At 46.9% G+C, this 23,488-nt stretch overlaps 1 protein-coding gene across 1 annotated transcript; it reads left to right on the forward strand.

Annotated features, from left to right (window-relative positions):
• The first annotated feature begins 16,992 nt into the window (after nt 1-16,992).
• On the forward strand, nt 16,993-22,366 carry LOC133830808 (NAD(P)H-quinone oxidoreductase subunit K, chloroplastic-like). The gene is made up of 4 exons (XM_062260883.1): nt 16,993-17,120; nt 17,872-18,141; nt 19,211-19,242; nt 21,759-22,366. The coding sequence occupies exons 1-4, from the start codon at nt 16,993-16,995 to the stop codon at nt 22,364-22,366; spliced, it is 1,038 nt and encodes a 345-aa protein (XP_062116867.1).
• Nucleotides 22,367-23,488: the final 1,122 nt, after the last annotated feature.

Below are 23,488 nucleotides of genomic sequence, written 5' to 3' on the forward strand. Positions count from 1 at the left end.
CCGAAGGTTCATCTAATGTTGAATTCATTGAGTTGTCATCCTCCGACTCTAAGGTCGACGTTCACATACCCTCTAATCGTGGGGGTGTGCGAATGCTCTACCTCCAGAGACTATCCTACCTCAGGCAAAAGGTGCGCGACCTAGAGAAGGAACTAGAATCTATTACTAGTGATGAGAGTTTAGGTTTCTCCCCATGGCATGCAACATACGTTTCCCAGCTACAATCAGCCCTTCATGATTGCCTTTCTAAAATTTCCTACCTAGCGGTAAACTTGCCCCCTGAGCCTTTTTCCTTTTGTGGTGACGAGTCTTCCAGTCATAGGGGTCCCCTCCCTGAGGGCGATAACTGTGAATCAATTGAACCTGAGTTTCTTTTTATGATCCCACCCACGCTTCCTCCCCTGCCCCCGGTTTTACGCCCTAGGGTCAAGCAGAGTGCTGGTAGATATAAGACGCGTGGGGGATCTTCTAGGACCTTGAGAAAGTCTATAGCTCACAAATTGCCTGTCTTTATCCAGGTACCAAAGATGCCAAAGAGGACCTCCGACACTTCCAAAGATGCGGGCAGATCTACCCTTACTAGCGTTAAACTTGCCAACATGCTAAAGGCTCATCAGCAATCATCAGATCTCAAGTTCATCATCCCAAAGTGCAAGGACCACACATCTAAACCGCCTGAAGGGTTCGTGGCCTTCAGTGACTCCATAATCAAATATGGTGGGGCTCTGCCGCTTCACCCCTTCTTCGTCAAAGTACTTAACTATTTTGAACTACGTCTCTACAGCTGTCCCCTAACTCTTGGGTGATGCTTAGCAGCTTATACGTGTTGTACCAACAGGTACACTCTAGAGGGCCTTCCATGAGTGAGGTTCATTACCTCTTAACCCTTAGGGCGAATTCATCTGCTCCTGGGTTCTATCAGCTCCAGAAAGTCGTGGCCCGTAAAGGGTCTCCCCTCGTTGAGGGCTCTATTTCAAATAGGGGCTCGTGGAAAATTGACTACTTCTTCACTTATAGTGTGTCCACCCGACACACTCACTTCAACGCTTCAAGTAAGACAATTCTCACCTTGAGTTCATACATGAGAGGTTTCTCTTTTACTCTGCTTTTTTTTTTATGGTTTATCTAACTACGAATATTTCGTTTCTCTTGATTGCAGGTCTCGTAGGGGTTGTCGGCTCTACCTTGAATCCGTTGACTCGCGATCGAGTGATGAAGATCCCGGACTTGCCAGCTAAATGCAAACTAGCATGTGCCCTTTTTACTGAGAGAAACCTTCACTCGTACAAGCTGCTATCCCCGGACCAAGCCGTCTCTTTATGTTTCGTCTCATCTGAATCCCAGGTCCGTGGCTATATGGCCATGATGAGGGTAATTACAACGAGGCAGCTGATACAGACTATGTTTACCCATCGGGTGATCATATGGACACAGAGGAGGCGGTGGAGTTTGAGAACTACTCGTGCCTGCACTCTTTGGGCGGCAGGGCTAGGGACATGGCCGACAACGGACATACCGACTATGTTACTTCTCGGGTGCCACCATCGATGCCCGACAACAAGTTTGCCTTCAACGCCTCTGTCCCCCGTCCTTCTGTGCCTAAAAGGAATTTTGTTATTCCTTCTTTTGGTGGGGCTCTACCCTAGGAGGGGGGGGGGGTGTTCTAGGCGGGCGTCCTCGGGTGCCTCTTTACCTAAAGAGATGACTCCGTGCTCCTCTGCCCCCCGCACCTCTGCGGATGGATCGGGACCTTCTCGGTCCCTTTCCCTGTCAAAGCGTATCTCGGCTGGCACACACATTTCCCCCCATTGAGCTTATGCTTCCACTTTTGAAGATAATCCTCTGACAAGCCAGTACGGGGAAGCCATGAGCCATCATCTGGGAAACCTTCCCAAAGGCAAGTGGGGATCCTTGCATGACGTTCCCGATGCTGAGCTGGAAGATGCTTATATGCGAGCCTCCTTGCAGGTATTCGTCAAGACATTTGATTTATTTATTTTTTATTATTTTTTTGTTTTGATATTGCTTGACCCTCGAGGCTTTATTCTATGTTTTTTCCCTTACTTAGGCTTCTATTCTGGGTCACCGACTTATCACCTCGAGCTCTTCATCAACCCAACGGATACAACGCAAGCTCGAGGAGGCACTAGGGAATCTCTCGATGGCCGAGGTGGCGAAGGATATCTTGTCCGCATGGGTCTGTGACTTGCAGAGTCAACTGGCCGAGGCGGTTCGCCAGAGAGGCACCACTTTAGCCCACGCTGCATCAACTTCTCACTCCAACACCAGGCTTGAAGCTACTATCCATACCATAAATGAGAGGATTACTGCGCTCGAGGCTGAGCTTGTGAATGTTGAGAACGACATAGTTGAGCATACACTGCATGCTGTATGGAGGACTAACCCTGTCGTTGACCAGTCTCCCTTTGGAGATTATGCAGTTGAGAAAATCTCTGAGTGGAAGGGTCGGGATGGAAACTTGTAGATCCCTTTGCATTCGACTTATATATGTTGTTTCCATGTAATCCCTCATATTATTTCCCTTTTCTCTTTTTTTTTTTTTTTTTGTGTTTATCAAAATTAAGAGACTTTGGTAAGTCCCTCTTATTATTATTATTTGTGGATTACCTATCTCTTCCTTGATCTGATGATGATAATCTTTTTGGTTCACCTTGACTATACTTGTAAGGACATATTAACTCATTGGGTTCTCGGGGTCCTTTTATATTCTTTGCACGTGCTTGTTACTTTTTGCGAGAAGTGTCCTTCTCGTCATTATGCATAGTACTATTTCTTCAAGGGTCTTTTTTAGGACCCTTTTTGGCTAGCTGGCTTAGTGGCCGTTCCAGATTTATTGGGAGATTCCTTCCTTACGGACTCATCACCTGCAGGGGTGTCAGCCTTTGGTTGGAGGTCATCTCTCTTTTTTTTTTTTAAACTATTCCCTTAATATTCTTAAGGGTAGCTAATCCTTTTGAATATAAGAGATAGGAGTTTATTTTTATATTTTTTTCTTTGCCTATATGCGTGCCTCCGTGCCTCCTGTCAGCAGGCACTTTGGTGGATGCTTGCATAGAGAAGAAAAATAGCATGCGAAGTTGCAAACAATTTCATTCATAGTACGCAAGTTACAATGACATATATGAAATTGTTACATCTACTTGGGAGGTTATCTTGGTAACCTCTTTGATTCTTATCTACTAAGCTAACATAACATGCAATAAACTAAACATGGATATTCTTTGCATCGGATATGGAAGTCTTACTGGTAGTATTTCTTGAGGTGTTCCGCATTCCATGTTCGAGGTATGACGGTGTTATCCATGCACGCCAGTTTGTAGGTGTTTGGTGGTATGCATTGAGCGACTTGGTAGGGTCCTTCCTAGTTCGCCTCTAGTACCCCCGCCCCTGGGTCTCGTATGTTGGGGAGTACTTTTCTCAGTACCAAGTCTCCTACCTTGAACATTCTTTCTCGCACCCTCGAGTTGTAGTACCTTGCTGCCTACTGCTGGTATACCACCACTCTTATTTGCACCGTTTCCCTTCTTTCTTCTAACATTTCTAAGCTTTCAGCCATTGTTCCATGGTTGACCTGGTCCTCGTATGTCTGTATCCTAAAGGAGTTAACCCTCATTTCAATCGGGAGAACAACCTCACATCCGTATGCTAAGGCGAAAGGAGTCTCCCCAGTAGTTGTGTGCAGTGTGGTCCTATAGGCCCAAAGCACATTAGGTAGCTCCTCAACCCAGGCTCCCTTCATATTCTTTAGCTTCGTTTTTAAGTTCTTCTTAAATACTTTGTTAATGGCTTCCACCTACCCATTGTTCTGTGGATGCACAACAGTTGAGAAGCCTCTCCTTATTCCTTTTTCCCTACAGTACTCCTCGAACGTTTCCCCCTCAAACTAGGTGTCGTAGTTAGAAATGATTTTTTAGGGCACTTCATATCTGCAGACAATGAATTTGTTGACAACAGTGGTGATATGCTTGGCCGTTATTTTTACTAGTGTAAATGTGGAAATTTTTCCTTGTGAATTCTATTCACGAGTGACGCTCTATACTACGAGACATCCTAAAAGGGCGTCACATGATGGTGAGGGAGTTTGGATAAGAGAGTCACCCTCACTAGGCTAGGGCCTTCGGCCACTTTCCAATCCAAACTTCACCCTCGCTATGCGAGGGTCCCCAGCTGGTCGTCCGCGTGCGCCCCGTTCCATCAGGCATCAAGCCTCGTCTACACTCGGGAGAAGAAGGTCAGCCTCGCTACACGAGGCACCCTCGCTATGCGAGGGTGAGGCTTTGTTGTGGCATCCGTGCCCCTAGCCTCGCGACGCCTGCACCCGGGGGAAGGAGAGGCAGCCTCGCTATGCGAGGGTGCTGCCTTGTTACGACGCCCGTGTCCCGAGCCATGCCTACGCCTGAGGGAAAAGGGCCAGCCTCGCTACGCGAGGTTCCCTCGCTATGCGAGGGTGTGGCCTTGCCACGACGTCCATGCTGCGAGCCTCGTGTCCATGTGACCTGCATAAGCCGGCCCTGACCCCTGGCGCCTTGACTTCTCAGGACACGCATAGGTTGTAGCCTCCTTGACATAGGCACGGGAGCACTTGAAGGAACCTTGTTGATATGCCAAACGAACATGGAGCATTGAACGGGGATTGATGAGGACGACCGAGTACGAAACACGTGCGCTGACACGGGGCGTACGGTTATGGAAATAATAGAGGAACAACCCTATGATCTGTGTCTGAGGAGTAGTGGCGGTACGGACCTGTACGAAGAGTAGTGGTACCACTTGGACACCCCCGACCATACGCCAGAGCCGACAGTACTATGTCCTAGGCCACGACTCTGACACCATCAAGGTAGACACCACTACGCCCTGAGCCACTACACTATCAGAGTACCTGTGTACGTCCCTGTGGTCTGGGACTTGTTTGTATCCAGGGCCAATAGAGCCCCCCCCTATAAATAGGTTCCAACCCCTCAGGCTAAGGGGTTGGAAAAACTGAGTGTATGAAAGAGACTTTAGAAATATATGCTTCTGGCTTTCATGGTTGCCTGAGTTTTCTTCTGTTGATTAGAGTTCTTTCTATCTGATTCAAAGCTTCCTATAGTATAGAGATTGTAGTTTTCTAACTATCAATCATTGACGAGTTCTTACCGTCAACAGTTTGGCGCCGTCTGTGGGAACGTTAGTTTCAAGCTACTGTTCCACCGTTGTTTCCGACAAGAAGAAGATGCCAAGACGCTCGAAGCGACTGAGGGAGACGCGAGAGGTAGAAGTTCACCTGAACGGAGTCCAGCTGAAGGCCTCCATGAAGGACGCTCCTCCACCCAGAGACGTGGAGCCTCCGAAAAACCCTGAGGTTCACGGAGGTGATAGGGTGGCCTCATCGCCAGCCGCTCCACCTGGAGGGAGTCCTCCAAGAGCACCACCAGTAAACGCTTATGAGTTCCCTCCTCCAAAACCGCCGCAGGCACCGAACTCCGGCCGACAAGACCCGGGCCCTTCTGCCCGTAGGCATGACAAGCACCCCCGGGTCCACTCCGTGAGCTCGAGTTCGAAATCCCGGTTTTATGAAGAGGAGATACGTGAACTCCACCGTAAGAACCAAAGATTAGAAACCACCTTAGAAAACATGCAAGAGGTCCTTAACGGCCTGCTGCAGGGTAAGTCCAGCGTAACCTTGCCCAAAAGGAAAGAGAAGGGTCGGGAAACCACTGTCCCAGTAGACGACGGGAGGACCAGACACTCCACCAACAACACCCCCAGGGAGAAGCCGCATGAGCGTCCCGGACCGTCGAGGCCACCCTAGGGGCCAAGGCAAGGGAAAAATGGTGGCTCTCGCAATGACATTGAGGTCACCTCAAAGAGGACTACCTCGGATCTACGAGAGGAGCTCAACAAGAAGAGGGTGGATAAGAGGACTACCCCTCCTACTGTCCCCCGGGACGGCGAAGGAAAGGAAGTTGTCAACCCGTCCATGTTGAGAGACTCCCTGAAGAAGAGGAGGCAGGACCTCGATACAGAGATGAAGAGCCTGCGGAGTAAGATTGTCACCGCGTCCGGAGGGCAGAGCCTTGAGGAGGAGTTCGACTATGAATCACCCTTCACCAAAGAGATCCAAGCCATTCAACTCCCAGCCAACTTCAAGGCGCCTCGTATGACCCCGTATGAAGGAAGCACCGACCCCAAATACCACCTAGACGCATTCAATGACTTGATGAAGTTAAGGGGGATAAGTAGCGGGGCTAGATGCCACTGTTTCGCAGTCACGCTGAAAGGACCCGCATACAAATGGTTTAAGAGACTTCGACCGGGATCCGTCAGGTCTTGGCAACAGTTTTCAGATGAGTTTCTCCAACAACATCATGCCGTGCGTGATTATACTATGCCGGGCACCAGCCTCGCCAATGTAAAACAGGGCGAAAATGAGAGTCTAAAAAGCTACATCCACAGGTTCAACATGGAAGCAGCCAAAGTGGGGAGCTTGACCCGCATAGAGTTAAAAATGGCCATCACTGCCGGGGTGCTTCCGGGAAGCAAATTGTGGGATAACATGCTCAAAAGGGAAGTCACAGACCTAGATGACTTCTACGAGAGAGCGCAGAAGTATATTCGTGTAGAGGATGGCCACGCGAACTTAAAGGCAGGAAAGTGTGAGTCCCCTGCAAAGCCCCCAACTAATGAAGGGTCGAATGGTGCAAAGAAGAAGAGGGCGTACGAAGGGCCGAGGGATGATCAACATAGAAAGCCCAAGCGGGGAAGCGACCCTAGGAAAACGGCTTATACCTTCTATACAGACCTGACAGATACAAGGGAGCATATCTACCTCACCAACGAGAGGCGGGTTCCATTTAAGAAGCCCCCACCAATGAGGAAGGATCGGTCCCAGAGGGATCCCAATAGATACTGTCAATACCACAAGGATATTGGTCACACCACAGCAGAGTGTATTCATTTGAAAGAAGAAATTGAGGAGCTCATCCGCAGAGGGCACCTAGGACGATATGTCAGGAGAGAAAGGCCGAAGTTGGAGGACGAACCAGTAATATCTAAGACGCAAAGAGAAGCTCCAGAGATCCAGGGAGAAGTAAGAACTATTTTTGGAGGTCCGGGAATTGGGGGAGACTCCCGGAAAGGACGAGATAGGTACGCTAGAGAAGCCAGGCGAAGTCCACCAGCCTGTGTCATGAGTCTGGAACAGCGCCCCCCGAAAAGCTTTAAAGGAGAAAATGACTCAATCACTTTTAGAGAGGAGGATGCACGAGGGGTGCACTTTCCCCATAATGATCATTTGGTGTTGACAATCCAGTTGGCCAACCTGCGGGTGCATCGGGTCCTCGTAGACAATGGAAGTTCTGTAGATATCTTACATCGCCCCGCCTTGGAGAAGATGGGCTTGGGCATCAGGCACTTGAAGCCTTGTCAATCCTCCTTATACGGGTTCGCGGGGGACTCGATACAACCTTTAGGGGTGATCGAATTAGCACTCACCATGGGAGAACAACCCCGACAGACCACGATCATGGCAAACTTCGTCGTAGTAGATTGTGCTTCGGCTTTCCATGCGGTATTGGGGAGGCCATCCCTAAGAGAATTGAAAGCAATCACTTCAATATATCACCTCACCGTCAAGTTCCCAACTCCTGGTGGGATAGCAGGCATGAAGGGAGAACAAAGAGAGGCTAGAAAGTGTTATAACACCACCCTTCACACTTCTGCAAAACTGCTAGAACTGATGGCGATGGTGGTGCATGGGGGCACAGACCCACAGGAACGAGACCCCAGAATCGTGAAGGGCCCAACCGGGTAAGACTAGTAGTAAGGCTCCCACGCCTGATGCAGGTAGTAGCTGTGTTTAGTTTGTTGCAAGTTATGCTATTTTAGTAGACGAGAATCAAAGAGGTTACCTAGATAACCTCCCAAGTAGATGTAAGCCTTTTATCTATTTATATATCGTTGTAATCTGACTACTATGAATGAAATTGTTTTCCACTTTGTATGTTATTTACTTCTTTGTGCAAGCATCAACTAAAGTCCCTGCCAAGATAAATCTCATCAGGTACTTGGGGGGGTAGGACGACAAAAGTAAACAAAAAAAAAAAAAATCTCTTATATTCAAAAGGATTAGCTACCCTTATGAATATCAAGGGAGCGGTTTAAAAGGATGACCTCCAACGAAAGGCCGACACCCCAAGAGGTGAGGCTGTAAGGAGAGAATCACCCCATAAGTCTAGATTGGCCATTAAGCCGGCTAGCCCAAAAAGGGTCTTACAAGGGACCCTTGGAAAAAAAATAGTACTATGTATAAGGACGAGAAGGACGCTTCTCGCAAAAAGTAATAAGCGCGCGCAAAGAACATAAAAGGACCCCAACAGCCCAACGGGTTAACGTGTCCTTACAAGTATAATCAAGGTGGACCAGAAAGATTATCTTCATCAAATCAAAGAAAAACATATAGCCCACGAACAACAGTAATAAGAGGGACTTGCCAGAGCCCCTTAAGTTTGATAAGAAAAAAAGAGAAGTGGTCCGAGGGATTACACACCCAAAGCATACATAGACTGAGTACAAGGGGACCTAAAAATCTCCACCTCGACCCTGCCACTCAGAAATCCTCTCGACGGCACAGTCCCCAAAAGAAGATAAGTCAACAACGGGGTTAGTCCTCCAGACAGCATGCAACGTTTTCTCGATTATGCGATCCTCAACGGTCATAAGCTCAGCTTCGAGCACAGCGATCCTCCCGTTCAGAGTTTGGACGGTAGCCTCCAGCTGAATGTTGGCATGAGAGGTTGATGCAGCCTGGGCCAAGGCGGTATCCCTCTGGCATACCGCCTCGGCCAATTGACTTGACAAGGCATCCTTTGCAGTCTGAGCCACTGATAGGTTCCCCAGTGCCTCCTCAAGCTCGTGTTGCAACCGTGGGTCGATGAAGAGTGGGAGGCGAGCAGGCGATGGTTCAAAATGGAAGCCTGTGGGAGGGCGAGAATATAAAGCAAAGCCTCAAGGGTTAGACGATATGCCAGAAATAACATAAAAAGTATATATATGGCTAGCACAAATGAATAAACCAAGTATCGCGACAGTTACCTGCAGGGAGGCTCGCATGTAGGTGCTCTCTAGCTGAGCCTCAGGGACATCGTGTAGCGTCCCCCATTCACCTTTGGGAAAGTTTCCCAAGTGATGGCTCATGGCTTCCCCATATTGACTCGCCAGAGGATGATCTTCAGGAATAGAAACATGAGCTGGGACGGGAGAGGCGTGAGTACCTGCCGAGGCCCGCTTTGGCAAGGAGGGGGACCGGGAAGGCCCCGACCCATCTGCAGTGGTGCGGGGAGCAGAAGAGTGCGGAGTTGCTTCCTGGGGTAAAGAGACGCCTGTGGATGCCCACCTAGGATGCCTCCTCGGGGGTGAAGGAGCCCCATCGAAAGAAGGAATGACGAAATTCCTTCTAGGAACAGAGGGGCAAGGGGCAGGGGCATCGAAGGCAAACTCGCCGCCAGGTGTTAACGGCGACATCCGAGAGGAAGCATCACCAGTGTGGCCGTCATCAGCTACACCCTTAGCCCTGCCAGCAAGAGAGTACAAGCAGGAGTAGTTCTCAGACACCACGGTCTCCTCAACGTCCATATGGTCACCCGAGGAGTAGACATAATCCCTATCGGCGGCTTCATCATAATTCCATTCATCATGACCATATACCCACGGACTCTCAAGTACGGGCGCCGCTGGGGGTAAATCAACAGAGTCGAGTGACGCGGGGCGTGAATCCTCAGATTCAGGGGAAATGGAGCATAAGGTAACCTTCTGGAGATTGCTCTCTGTGAAAAGGGTGCTGGCTTGTTTGCATGCCTTCGACATAGCCAGGATTTGTGTTACCTAGTCATGAGCCGCCCGTTTCAAGTTGGAACCAACGACCCCTAAGAGACCTGCCATCGAATGAAAGAAAATACCCACAGTTACAAGGGCTATAAAAAAAAAAAAAAAAGAGGTCGAATAATAAGAGAAATTTCTGGTATATGGGATCAAGGTGAGGATAGCCTTACGTGGTGTGTTGAAGCTAGAATATCGGGTCTACCCACTGTAAGTATAGAAGTAGTCTGACTTCCACGCCCCCTATTGGAAATAGATCCCTCCAAGAGGGAACTCCCTTTAAGGGCCGCGACTTTCTGGAGTTGGTAGAAACCGGGGGCCGACGTATTCTCCCTCAGGGTGAAGAAGTAATGAACCTCGCTTGTTGAAGGCCCGCTAGAGTACACCTGATGGTACAACACATACAAACAGCTGAGCATCACCCAGGAGTTGGGGGACAATTGTAGTGGCGCCAATTCAAAGTAGTCCAGTACTTTGATGAAGAAAGAGTGGAGTGGCAGAGCTCCACCAGATCGGATTATGGCATCGCTAAATGCCACGAACCCCTTTTGCGGTGCGGACGCGCGTTCCTTGCGCTCTGGTATAACAAACTTGAGGTTCAAGGGCAACTTATGGGATTTCAGCATGTTGCCCAATTTCTTCAGAGTAACGGTAGATCTTCCGACTTCATCAGAAGTGTCCAAGGCTCTCTTCGGCATCTCGGGTACCTGGACAAAGTAAGGCAGTTTATGAGCGACAGACTATCTTAGGGCCCTAGAAGATTCCCCACATGTCCTATGTCTACCAGCTCTTTGCTTGACCCTAGGGCGCAAGACATGGGATAGGAGAGGGAACACGGGCGGCACCATGGAAAGGAACTCCGGTTCAACCAACTCATGTCTACCGCCTTCAAAGGAGGAATCCACGTAATCGGGAGACTCATCACGACAAAAGGAAAAAGGCTCAGGGGGCAAGTTTTCTTCTAGGCAAGCAATTTCGGAAAGGCAATCCTGGAGGATTGATTGTAGTTGAGAAATGTATGTCGCTTGACGGGGTAAGAGATCAGAACCTGCGTCCCCGGGATAGGATTCTAGCTTCCTCTCCAGGCAGTACGGCTTATGTCTAAGGTAAGATAGTCTCCTGAGGTAGAGCGCCCGCACACCCCTGCGGTTAGAGGGTTTACGTGCGTCGACCCCCGAGTCGGATGAGGACAACTCAATAAATTCAACATTAGACAGACCTTCGGGACATCGCCTAGACGCCATGGACAAGCTAAGACTCGAGGGTGTGTACGCATAAGGGCGACTCAATATCTACAACACGAGTGTGAGGGTCTAAGAAAAGGGCCTGTGTATGGATACTGGAGAGGCTATGCGAAGAAAATGTTAAACTCTGAAGAATGGGTGTCGTACAACCAACAATTCTACCCTCGCGTAATCAATGCAAAACAAAAGGGAGAAGAGATGAAGGAAACCTACCTGTGGGAATACGATGATAGACTTGCGAAAGAGCAGAAGCAAGACCACAGGAACAAGGGAATGCCCAGCGTCACCACGAGGCTAAAGAAGAAAAGGAAACAAAAAAAAAAAATTTAAAAAAAAAGGGGAGGAAGAAAATGAATAACTAAAATAAAAGAAAAAGTACCTCAAGAAGGCTTTGAAGGAGAATAGAACCCTTGAACTCTTGAAAATAACTTGGAGGGAATGCCACTAGGCTAGGCAAGTCTTGGTGTAGAGAAGTGGTTTCAAACCTTGGAGTATTTATAGGGAAAGTCAATGCTCCCTAGCCATTGGATCTGTTTCCCTATAAATGGTGGAGATCAAGAGTATGGGTAATCTTGGGATCCGCGATGAAGGATGATTGGTCCTTATGCAATCTTAGGAACTTTCATGGATCCCCCAAGTGTTAGGTGGCTATCGTGTTTCTTTGAACACTAAAAAGAAACACAACTCCAAGCCACACTTCGTGCTTCTTCGAGCGACGTTGGAAAAATTTCCAAGGCTAAGTCCCCCAAGGCTGGCCGTGCGTGTCAAGCGAGAGAAATGGAGAGAGTCTATAAACACACTTAAAAGTGTACTTATAGACTCGGGGGGAAGTGTAAATGTGGAAATTTTTCCTTCTGAATTCTATTCACGAGTGAAGCTCTATACTACGAGACATCCTAAAAGGGCGTCACATGATGGTGAGGGAGTTGGGATAAGAGAGTCACCCTCACTAGGTGAGGGCCTTCGGCCACTTTCCAATCCAAACTTCACCCTCGCTATGCGAGGGTCCCCAGCTGGTCGTCCGCGTGCGCCCCGTTCCATCAGGCATCAAGCCTCGTCTACACTCGGGAGAAGAAGGTCAGCCTCGCTACGCGAGGCACCCTCGCTATGCGAGGGTGAGGCTTTGTTGTGGCATCCGTGCCCCTAGCCTCGCGACGCCTGCACCCGGGGGAAGGAGAGGCAGCCTCGCTATGCGAGGGTGCTGCCTTATTACGACGTCCGTGTCCCGAGCCATGCCTACGCCTGAGGGAAAAGGGCCAGCCTCGCTACGCGAGGTTCCCTCGCTATGCGAGGGTGTGGCCTTGCCACGGCATCCATGCTGCGAGCCTCGTGTCCATGTGACCCGCATAAGCCGGCCCTGACCCCTGGCGCCTTGACTTCTCAGGACACGCATAGGTTGAAGCCTCCTTGACATAGGCACGGGAGCACTTGAAGGAACCTTGTTGATATGCCAAACGAACATGGAGCATTGAACGGGGATTGATGAGGACGACCGAGTACGGAACACGTACGCTGACACGGGACGTACGGTTATGGAAAGAACAGAGGCACGACCCTATGATCTGCGTCTGAGGAGTAGTGGCGGTACGGACCTGTACGAAGAGTAGTGGTACCACTTGGACACCCCCGACCATACGCCAGAGCCGACAGTACTATGTCCTAGGCCACGACTCTAACACCATCAGGGTAGACACCACTACGCCCTGAGCCACTACACTATCAGAGTACCTGTGTACGTCCCTGTGGTCTGGGACTTGTTTGTATCCAGGGCCAATAGAACCCCCCCCCCCTATAAATAGGTTCCAACCCCTCAGGTTAAGGGGTTGGAAAAACTGAGTGTATGAAAGAGACTTAAGAAATATATGCTTCTGGTTTTCATGGTTGCCTGAGTTTTCTTCTATTGATTAGAGTTCTTTCTATCTGATTCAAAGCTTCCTATAGTATAGAGATTGCAGTTTTCTAACCATCAATCGTTGACGAGTTCTTACCGTCAACAACTAGAGGTTCTGCTTCAACCCACTTGGTGAAGTAATCTACGGCTACGACTGCATACTTTGCTCCACCCCTGCCTGCGGGAAGGGCGCCGATTAGGTCTATCCCCCAGATAGCAAAAGGCCAAGGGTTGGTCAGGCTAGTTAACTCATTCGAGGGTTTCTGGGAGTAGTTTGCATGTCTCTGGCATTTGTCACATTTTCTCGCGAAGTCATTTGCATCCCTCTCCATGGAGGGCCAGTAGTACCCTTGCCTCATGGCTTTGCAAGCCATGGATGGTCCACTCGCATGGTTGCCACACTCGACCTCATGTATTTCATATAGCACTTTCATCGCCTCCTCCTCACCAACACACCGTAAGAGCGGCACAGAAAACCCTCTCTTATACAAGATCTCGTCTACTAAGGTGTATCAGGCAGCCTTATACACCAGCCTCCGAGCCTCCCTCTTGTCTGTTGGCAAAGCTCCATCCTTCAGGTAGCTTAAAATTGGGTCAGCCCACGACTCCTTTGGGATGTTGATCATAAGAACGTCTAAATCAATGATGTTTAGCATTGGTAAGTACTCCACAGGTACTGATTCAAGGATATCCCCATCCTTAGTAGAAGCCAGCTTTGCGAGGGCATCGGCACGGGTATTCCTATCTCTTGGGATTTGCTCTATGCTATACCCCACCAACTACCCTAGTTAGCCTCTTACCCTTTCCAAGTATGTAGCCACCTTAGGACCCCTCACTTGATACTCGCCCTTCACCTGGAACACCACCAACTATGAGTCACTAAAAATGTGTAAATGCGTTACCTTTAGCCCTTGGGCCAACCACAACCCAGCTAGGAGTGCTTCATATTCCACCTCGTTGTTCGAGGCTTCGAGCCCAAACCGTATCGCGCAGTACATCATGTGTCCCCCGGGTGTAGTCATCATGATACCTGCTCCAGCTCCTCCTTTGTTGGATGCTCCATCCAGATGTAGGTTCCATTCCTCAAAATTCCTTTGCTCTCCTTCTCCGACCAACTGTCCCTCTCCTTCATCTCCTCCTTCATTTGGTCGATAGGTGAACTCCACTATGAAGTCTGCAAGAACTTTCCCATTGATGGAGGTCCTTGGGGTATAAATGATGTCGAATTGACTTAACTCAATCGACCATTTCATGAGTATCCCTGAGGTTTTAGGTTTATGCAAGACCTATCTTAAAGGGCTATCAGTGAGTACCTCAATCACATGGGCATGGAAGTAGGGCCTTAACTTCCTTGAGGCCACGACTAATGCGTATGCTAACTTCTCTATCTCCAGGTATCGGTTCTCCGCATCTACCAACCGTTTGCTGATGTAGTACACGGGTTGCTGATGCCTCTTCTCTCCTCTAACCAGGGCAATGCTTATGGCATGCTCGGATACTGCTAAGTATAAGTATAGTCTTTCACCCTTTTCAGGTTTAGCCAACAAGAGTGGCTTCCCTAAGTGTTCCTTCAACTTGGTAAAAGCACCCTCACATTCTCCATCCCAAGCGAACTTTTTGCTCCCTTTTAGGATGTTGAAGAAGGGGAGGCACTTGTCCGTAGACCTTGAAATGAATCTGTCTACCACTCGTCCCATTAGACATTGCACCTCCTTCTTATTCTTGGGTGGGCTCATTTCTATTAAGGCCTTTATCCTATCAGGATTAGCTTTGATGCCTCGGGAGTTGACCATGAAATCCAAGAACTTTCCCGAGGAGACACCGAAAGTGCAGTTGAGTGGATTCAACTTCATTCGATACCTCCTGCATGTGTCGAATGTCACACCTAGGTCCCTGTTGAGTTCTACGGAATTTTTGGTCTTCACCAACATATCGTAAACGTATACTTCCATGTTCCTTCCAATCTGGTTAGCGAACATTTTGTGTCACCAATCTTTGATAGGAGGCACCTGCGTTCTTTAATCCGAAAGGCATCACTTTATAGCAGTAGAGTCCTTTATCCGTTATGAATGGTGTATGCTCTTCCTCAGCTGGCTTCATAAGTATCTGGTTGTATCCAGAGTAGGCATCCATGAATCTAAGTAACTTGTGCCTGACCGTCGCATCCACCAGCTGATCTATTCTTGGAAGCAGAAAATTGTCCTTAGGAGAAGCCTTATTTAGGTTTGAGAAGTCCACACAAGTCCTCCATTTTCCATTCGGTTTCGAGACTAGTACGGGGTTCGATACCCATACAGGATAGAATGATTCGCGGATGAACCGCCTTCAATTTGTAAACCTCCTCCTTTAAGGTTGCGTACCTATCCGGGTCAAGCGCTCGTCTTTTTTGCCTAACGGTTCTTGCCTCGGGGGCGATATTCAAATGGTGGCACATGATCGCAGAATCTATCCCCACCATGTCTTCATGACTCCGGGCGAATACATCTAGATTTTCCTTCAAAAACCTCACCAACTTCTCCTTCGTGTCATCCTGAAGGTTGTTTCCCACCTTCAACTTTCGCAATAGCTCTTCCATCACCACGATTTGTTCTACCTCCTCCACGGGTTCTGCCCCTGGCTCCTCCATGATTCTGGGGTCTAGTTCTTATGGGTTTGCACCTCCATGTACTACCATCGCCATTGGCTCTCGCGGTTTCACAGACGTGCGAAGGGAGGTGTTATAACACTCCCTTGCTTCTCTCTGTTATCCTTTCATACTCGCTATTCCACCGGGAGTTGGTAACTTGATGGATAGGTGATATATTGAAGTTATTGCTTTCAATTATCTTAGGGATGGTCTCCCCACTACCGCATTGAAATCTAAAGCACAATCTACCACGACGAAGTTTGCCATGACTGTGGTATGTCTGGGTTGTTTTCCCATGGTGAGTGCCAATTCCATCACCCCTAAGGGTTGTATCGAGTCCCCCCTTGAATTCGTATAAGGAGGATTGGCAAGGTTTCAAGTGTTTGATGCCTAAACCCATCTTCTCCAAGGCGGGGCGGTACAAGATATCCACGGAACTTTCGTTGTCTACGAGGACCCGATGCACCCGCCATGTTGGCCAATTGAACTGTCAACACCAAAGGATCATTGTGGGGAAAGTGCACCCCTTGTGCATCCTCCTTCGTGAAAATGTTTGAATCATTTTCTTCCTTAAATCTTTTCGGGGGTCATTGCTCCAAACTCATGACACACAGTGGTGGACTCCATCTGACTTCTCTAGCGTACCTGTCTCAACCCTTCCTGGACTCTCCTCCAAACCCCTGACCTCCGAAGATTGTTCTCACTTCTCCTTGTATCTCTGGGGCTCTTTCTCGGGCCTGAGGTATCACCGGCTCATCCTCCGATTTCTGATTTTCCCTTCTGACATATCTGCCTAGGTGCTCCCTATGTATGAGCTCTTCAATTTCTTCCTTCAAATGGGTGCATTCTGTCGTGGCATGGCCGATGTCCTTGTGGTACTGACAGTATTTTCTAGGGTCCCTCTTGGAATGATCTTTTCTCATCGGCGGGGGCCTCTTGAAGGGAACCCGACCTTCATTCGTGAGATAGATATGATCTCTGGTGTCCGTCAAGTTTGTATAGAAGATGTAAGCCGTTTGCCTAGGGTCACTTCTGTGTTTAGGCCTTCTTTGGTGGTCATCTTTCGGCCCCTCGTACGCCCTCTTCTTTTTTGTCCCATTCGATCCTTCATGGGTTGAAGGCTTAACATGGGTCGGAGGGGCCACAAGGGGCGTCGACCTTACTTCTGACCTCCTCCCATTGAGCTTTTCTCTTAGGTCAGGCATCGCCTCCTTAGAAGTGACTTCGGCCTCGTTCTTATGACCATCGTTGTTCCTCCATCTTTGCTCCTAGGGATATTTTGCCGGCCTAGGTCCCTCATGGTATTTTGTCTGGGGATGTTGGTAGTAGAAAGTCGGGTTCTCCCATCGTCCATGGGGACAGTGGTTTCCCTTCTTTCTCGCTCTTTCTCTTTGTGCTTCGGAATGGGTAGGCTCGACTTTCCTTGCAGAAGTTCGTTTAAGACCTCTTGCATGTTCTCTAGCGTGGATTCCAAATTTTGGTTCTTCTTATGCAACTCACGAATTTTGTCCACATAATAGCAAGTCCTCAAGCTGGAACTCACCGAGTGTACCTAGGGACTTTTTCCTGGCCTCCATGTCGAGGGACCCGAGTCTCAATGGCCGGAGCGGGGTGCCACCGAGGGCCGGGGATGTGGATCCGTTGGTGGCTCTGGGTGACCTCGGTCGGGCCGGATAGCTGGGGATGATGATTCCTTCTCCTCCATTGGTGGAGGACATTCCCCCGGTATATCCCTCTGCTTAGGTGGAGGGGGTTTCTTTCGGGAGGCCCTCAATTGCTCTTCGTCCAGGCGAACCTCAACATCTTGAGTTGACTAGGCATTTTGAACTCCTTGGCATTTCTCCCTTTCTAGAAGTGATGAAAGAACGTTGGCTTGATATTCATTCTCCCCACAGACGGTGCCAAACTGTTGACGGTGAGAACTCGTCAACGATATAAGGTCAGAAAACTCAAACTGTATTGTGAAAGATATGTAGGAAGAAGATGAAAAGAACTTGAAAGAGAAAAAAGAGAGAAAATACAGGAGTACAATGGAGCAAAAGTCGTATATTCCTTAATGGTCTGTGAATACAAAGAATTTTCCAACCCCTTAACTTGAGGGGTCGAAGCCTATTTATAGGTGGGCTCTATTGGCCCCTGATACAAGTAGGTCCCAGGGGACAAGGACGTACATAGGTACATTGCCAGGGTAGTGGTTCAGGACATTATGGTGTCTACTCTTACAATGCCAGGGTAGTGGTGCAGGACATCGTGCTGTCGACTCTGGCATATGGTCGAGGGGGCTTAGGTAGTGCCTCCACTCTCCATACGGGTTCGTACCGCCACTACTTGTCAGACGCAGATGTCAGGGCCACGCCTCTGTCCTCCTCAGGATTGTACACTCTGTACTCATATACATACCTTGTACCTAATGGTCCTTCTTATATATCTGAGACACATCATCTCTCCAAGATTTCTCCCATTCTGTTAAGTGTTGTTGATCTTGGGAATTTATCTCTACAGTATAGTGGGTTTCCCCTAGATGCCATGAGAAGAGTTCGTAACATCGGGGACACACATGTGTTCAGGCCAATCCATTGGCGGGTGACATTGGTTCCCACGGGGCCTAGCCCAGATCTTGCCTAGCTAGACTGGCCCTCAAGGGTGCCTCCATCCAAAGACCCCAATGCGTGACACACACAGAGCCTTGCGGGGTCTTCATAGCAAGCCACCCTTGTGTGTCTCGGCCCCTCGCGCAGCGAGCCATCCCAACATCTTGGTCCCTCGCGCAGTGAGCCATGCCCGCATCTTGGCCTCCTCGCGCATCGAGTCATCCCTACGCCTTGGCATCCCAGCGTCTCGGTTCCTCGCGCAGCGAGCCATCCCCGCGTCTCGGCCCCTCGCGCCTCGAGTATTGCCCACGTCTCGGCCCCGTAGGCAGGTTAGGCCTCCCATAGCAGGGCCTTTCATAGCAATGGCGTCACTTGGAGGCATATAGGAAGGCATCGTTCCACATAGCTTGACGCCTCCATATACAAGGCCTTCCTCCTAGTGGACCAACTAACAGATGGCCTCTCTTAGGTGAGGGACTACGTCCATGACCCCGGATATAGCGGCCCTTGTGGCTTCAATTTTGTTATGCGAGCCAGGGGTGTCATGGCATCTGCGTACCCTTGATTCTCATATAGCGAGGCTATTTCATCCTTCGTCGTGATGGCTTGTGAGACAGCTTACGAATGGCTAAGCATATGACCCTTTGATGGGGGTCTCTACAATGAATTCTTCTTGGGAAATTATCCAACATTCACATTTTCTAAGTCTGTTTCTAATCATCCTATATGACTTAATTCTCAGGCTCGAAACTCGTCACTGTTCCAAAGTTAACCATATTGAGGGAGGGCTGGGATCAGTAAAACTGTTCCCACTACTATGGCCCCCTACCCTAAACTCTCAATATAGAACTCGGTCCATTGATTTGTATCCACCCTCACCGAACTTGGTCATTATTTATTAAATTTATTATTTATTATGATTGTAAAAAAAAATCAAACTCATACATGTCATTCAAAAATAACAATACTATTTATTTAGAAAAAGATTTTTGCTAAGTACAATCATAAATGCAAAATAAATGAATAAATAATGACCAAGTTCGTTGAGGGTGGATACAAGGTCATATTTCTAAACCATACGTTAAACTTATAAAATCCATAACTATTGCTACAAGTTTCTAACTAAATCCCGGCTTTGACCAATATCCATTAAAACTAAAATTCTACAGCTACTACTACTACTATTGCTACTGCTCTTACTACTACTACTACTACTACTACTACTACTACTACTACTGCTGCTGCTGCTACTACTACTGCTACTGCTACAGCTACTGCTACTGCGACTACTACTCCTGCTACTGCTACTGCTCCTGCTCCTGCTCCTGCTCCTGCTCCTGCTCCTGCTCCTGCTCCTGCTCCTGCTCCTGCTCCTGCTCCTGCTCCTGCTCCTGCTACTGCTCCTACTACTGCTACTGCTCCTGCTACTTATACTGCTCCTGCTACTGCTACTGCTACTGCTACTGCTGCTGCTGCTGCTACTACTACTACTGCTACTACTACTACTACTGCTACTACTGCTCCTACTGCTCCTACTACTCCTGCTCCTACTGCTCCTACTACTGCTACTACTGCCACTGATGATGCTTCTACTGCTCCTACTACTGCTACTACTGCTACTGCTCCTGCTCCTACTGCTCCTACTGCTCCTACTACTGCTACTACTGCTACTGATGCTGCTGATGCTGCTCCTGCTGCTCCTGCTCCTGCTGCTGCTGCTGCCTGCTGCTTGCTGCTGCCTGCTGCTGCCTACTACTACTACTACTACTGCTGCTGCTGCTTCTGCTGCTGCTGCTCCTGCTGCTGCCTACTACTACTACTGCTGCTGCTGCTGCCGCTGCCGCTGCCGCCGCCGCCGCTGCCGCTGCCGCCGCCGCCGCTGCCGCTGCCGCCGCCGCCGCTGCTGCCGCTGCCTCCGCTGCTGCCCCTGCTGCTGCTACTGCTCCTGCTCCGCTGCTGCTGCTGCTGCTCCTGCTGCTCCTCCTCCTGCTGCTGCTGCTCCTCTTGCTGCTACTACTAAGTAAAATATCCGAATGCTACAAAGATATCAAGAATTTGGTCATAGGAATATTGAACCTTACCTGATAAGTTAAAAGTCATAAAAGCATAAATAGGAGTTCATTACTCACTTCAGGATTGAGGTCAAGTCTCAAACGACCATAGATTGATGAATGTTAAACTTATGTATTTTATTGGAGATTATCAGAAGTTATTTCTTTCATTGTGTCCTAGTCCAATACAATCTATATTGTATACGATACCTCTATCTCTTTGTGTCGCTACACTTAACCGTCTAGATAAACTGTTCTATCTTAAACAGAAGATAGACCATACTCATAATCTTTATTAAATAAAGCTCCCACTTTATTTAGTGATTACAGAATATCTCTATATTATTATCTTGAATTAAATCCTCTTGTATATATATATATCATTATACATATACTTAATTCAAAATCACATCAATAATATTTGATCTTCATGATAAATGGCATGTATAATTAAATACAAATATTAGTGAAAAATATTAACTTTATTTAATTATCAGTAATCATTCATATAGAAATACGCTGTTAGGGCACAAATCCCAACAATCTCCCACTTGCCCTAAAGCAGATGAGACATGTCGCGTAATCCTAAATCTAAGAAATGATTGTCAAAACTCGTAGCAGGCAGCGTCTTGGTAAAGGGATCACCATGGTTTTTGGCTAATTCAATCTTTTGAAAGATTACATCCCCTCTTTGTAGTATCTCTCTTATGAGCTGGTACTTAAAATCTATATCCTTAGCTCTCTTATGGCTTCTCTATTCTCTTGAGTTGGCAACCGCTCTGTTGTTGTCATAGTAGAGTACAATTGGTTTATCCATGTCTAAAATAATTTCCAGATCACCCAAAAACTTCTTAAGCCATACAACCTCCTTAGCTGCTTTGTTTGCAGTAATGTATTCAACTTCCATGGTGGAGTCAGCAATGCAAGCTTGTTTTATACTCCTCCATATAATTGCTCCACCTCCAAGTGTGAAAACAGATCTAGACATAGATTTTTTAGAATCTTTGTCGGATTGGAAGTCAAAATCTGTATATTCGATTGGAATCAAATTTTCTTCGAAATATACTAGCATATAGTCTCTCGTTCTCCTAAGATACTTGAGAATGTGTTTGACTATTTTCCAGTGATCGAATCCTGGATTTGACTGGTACCTACTGACTATACCCACAACGTAGCAAATGTCAAGTCTGGTACATAACATTGCATACATTAAGTTTCCTATTGCGGAGGCATAGGGTATCCATCTCATTTCCTCTTCCTCTTGGGGTGTCTTAGGACATTGGTTCTTGGAGAGGTGAGCACCATGACGAGATGAGAGGTTTCCTTTCTTGGAGTTCTGCATCACATACTTCGCAAGTATTTTATCTATATAAGATGCTTGAGAGAGTGCCGACAACTTCTTCTTGCGATCATGAATTAATCATATCCCAAGAACGTAGCTTGCCTCTCCTAAATCTTTCATTTGGAATTGGTGCAACCTTTCAAATTGGTCAAGACTCTCCAGTTTATGGCCGCTTCTCTATGATATCTTTTGTTGCTTTATTGAATTTGCTTCATTAATAGGTTCATTATATGACTTTAATCATTGTGGACTGGTGCCAAGATCGAATCCTAGACAAGGAAACCTAATTTTAACAGTGGGTATAGTAATAATGAAAATGGATCCTTCTTTAGTGAGATTATATGAACAAATGCCGAAACCAGAATATGTTATTGCTATGGGAGCCTGTACAATAATAGGGGGGATGTTCAATACCGATTCATATAGTACTATTCGGGGGGTCGATAAGCTAATTCTTGTGGATGTTTATTTGCCCGAATGTCCTCCTAAACCGGAGGCAGTTATAGATGCTATAACAAAACTTTGGAAGAAAATATCTCAAGAAATCTATGAAGATCGAATTCGATCTCAACGGGAGAATCAGTGTTTTACTACCAGCCACAATTTTCGTGTTAGACGCAATACTCATACTGGAAGTTATAATCAAGGATTACTGTATCAACCACCATCAACTTCAAAGATCTTGTCTGAAAGATTTTTCAAATACAAAAGTTCAGTATCTTTCCACAAATTAGTGAATTAACGAAGATCTTTTTGTACATAATAATAAGCAGCGAATCAATCTTTAGAAATTTTATCATAAATGTGAAATCTTATTTTCAGATTATTTATTCACATCATTCCCAATGAGTAATATATCATATACGTACAAAACTAGAAAAACCACTTTGTCCCAATAAATTTGCTTGTATACACAACGCTCGTCGAAATTTTGATAAAAACCATAAGATTTAACAACTTGGTCAAATCATATGTTCCACGATCTGGATGCTTGCTTAAGTCCATAAATGGACCTTTGCAGTTTGCAAACCTTTCGCTCTTTGCCTTGTTCTACGAAACCCCCTGGTTGTACCATATGTTGGAAAACTTATACAGGATCTTTATTTATTTTCATGTAGGTCTAATATTAAACAAGTTAATATGAGACAACCTAGAACATATTTCTAAAATTGAATTCAAAGAGAAATAATGATAAGAATACTTACATTATATGCAACAGAATGAATGAGTCATTCCTTTAGTTTCTGTAACCCTTGTATCCTTTCTGTCGCAGAGTATTACCAAGAAACTGAACTGTTCTTCAAATTTCTTCACAGCCTTCCAAAGTATCCTAAGAATCACCTAGACTAGAGTGGAAAATTCTAAACACATGAGATAGATACAAGAGAGAAGAAGAATAGAAGAGAAAAATTGAGGCTTAGAAAGGACTTATGTAGTAGAGAGAATCTAAAACCTAATAGATCTTCTGATCTTCTTAGAAACTTATGTTTCAGAAATCTGATTTCATCTCTCACTTAGCACTCCTTTTATAGACTCAATTAGGACATTTAATTTAATTAAAAATCAATAAAATAATAGATAATATCAGCCCTAGGTAGAAATTATCATGGGCTTTAGGCCTGTAAAATTTCCCATTTGATTACAAGCCCATTGGACTTAAAATCAAGGCCTGTATTATTTTTTTATTGATTTAATTAATTAAATAATTAGTTAAATCCTTTATCAAATTAATTATTTATAATTTTAACCTTGATTTAAACTATGTATTAATTTAGATATCAATTTATCTTAATTAATAAATATGTCCTAATTTCTTTTTTTTCTTTCTCTAAATTGTATAACTCTGTGAAACTATCAAAAATTG

Source organism: Humulus lupulus, chromosome 1 (genome assembly GCF_963169125.1).
Source record: "Humulus lupulus chromosome 1, drHumLupu1.1, whole genome shotgun sequence".
Lineage (NCBI taxonomy): Eukaryota > Viridiplantae > Streptophyta > Magnoliopsida > Rosales > Cannabaceae > Humulus > Humulus lupulus.

Excerpts from the sequence above, each read along its gene's own strand:
- LOC133830808 (XM_062260883.1), top strand. The coding sequence starts at position 16,993 with ATGGGGACAGTGGTTTCCCTTCTTTCTCGCTCTTTCTCTTTGTGCTTC. Across the intron at positions 18,142-19,210 it reads CTTGGGAATTTATCTCTACA|AAAAAGATTTTTGCTAAGTA; the intron begins GTATAGTGGGTT and ends CTATTTATTTAG. Across the intron at positions 19,243-21,758 it reads GCTAAGTACAATCATAAATG|ACCTTTCAAATTGGTCAAGA; the intron begins CAAAATAAATGA and ends GGAATTGGTGCA.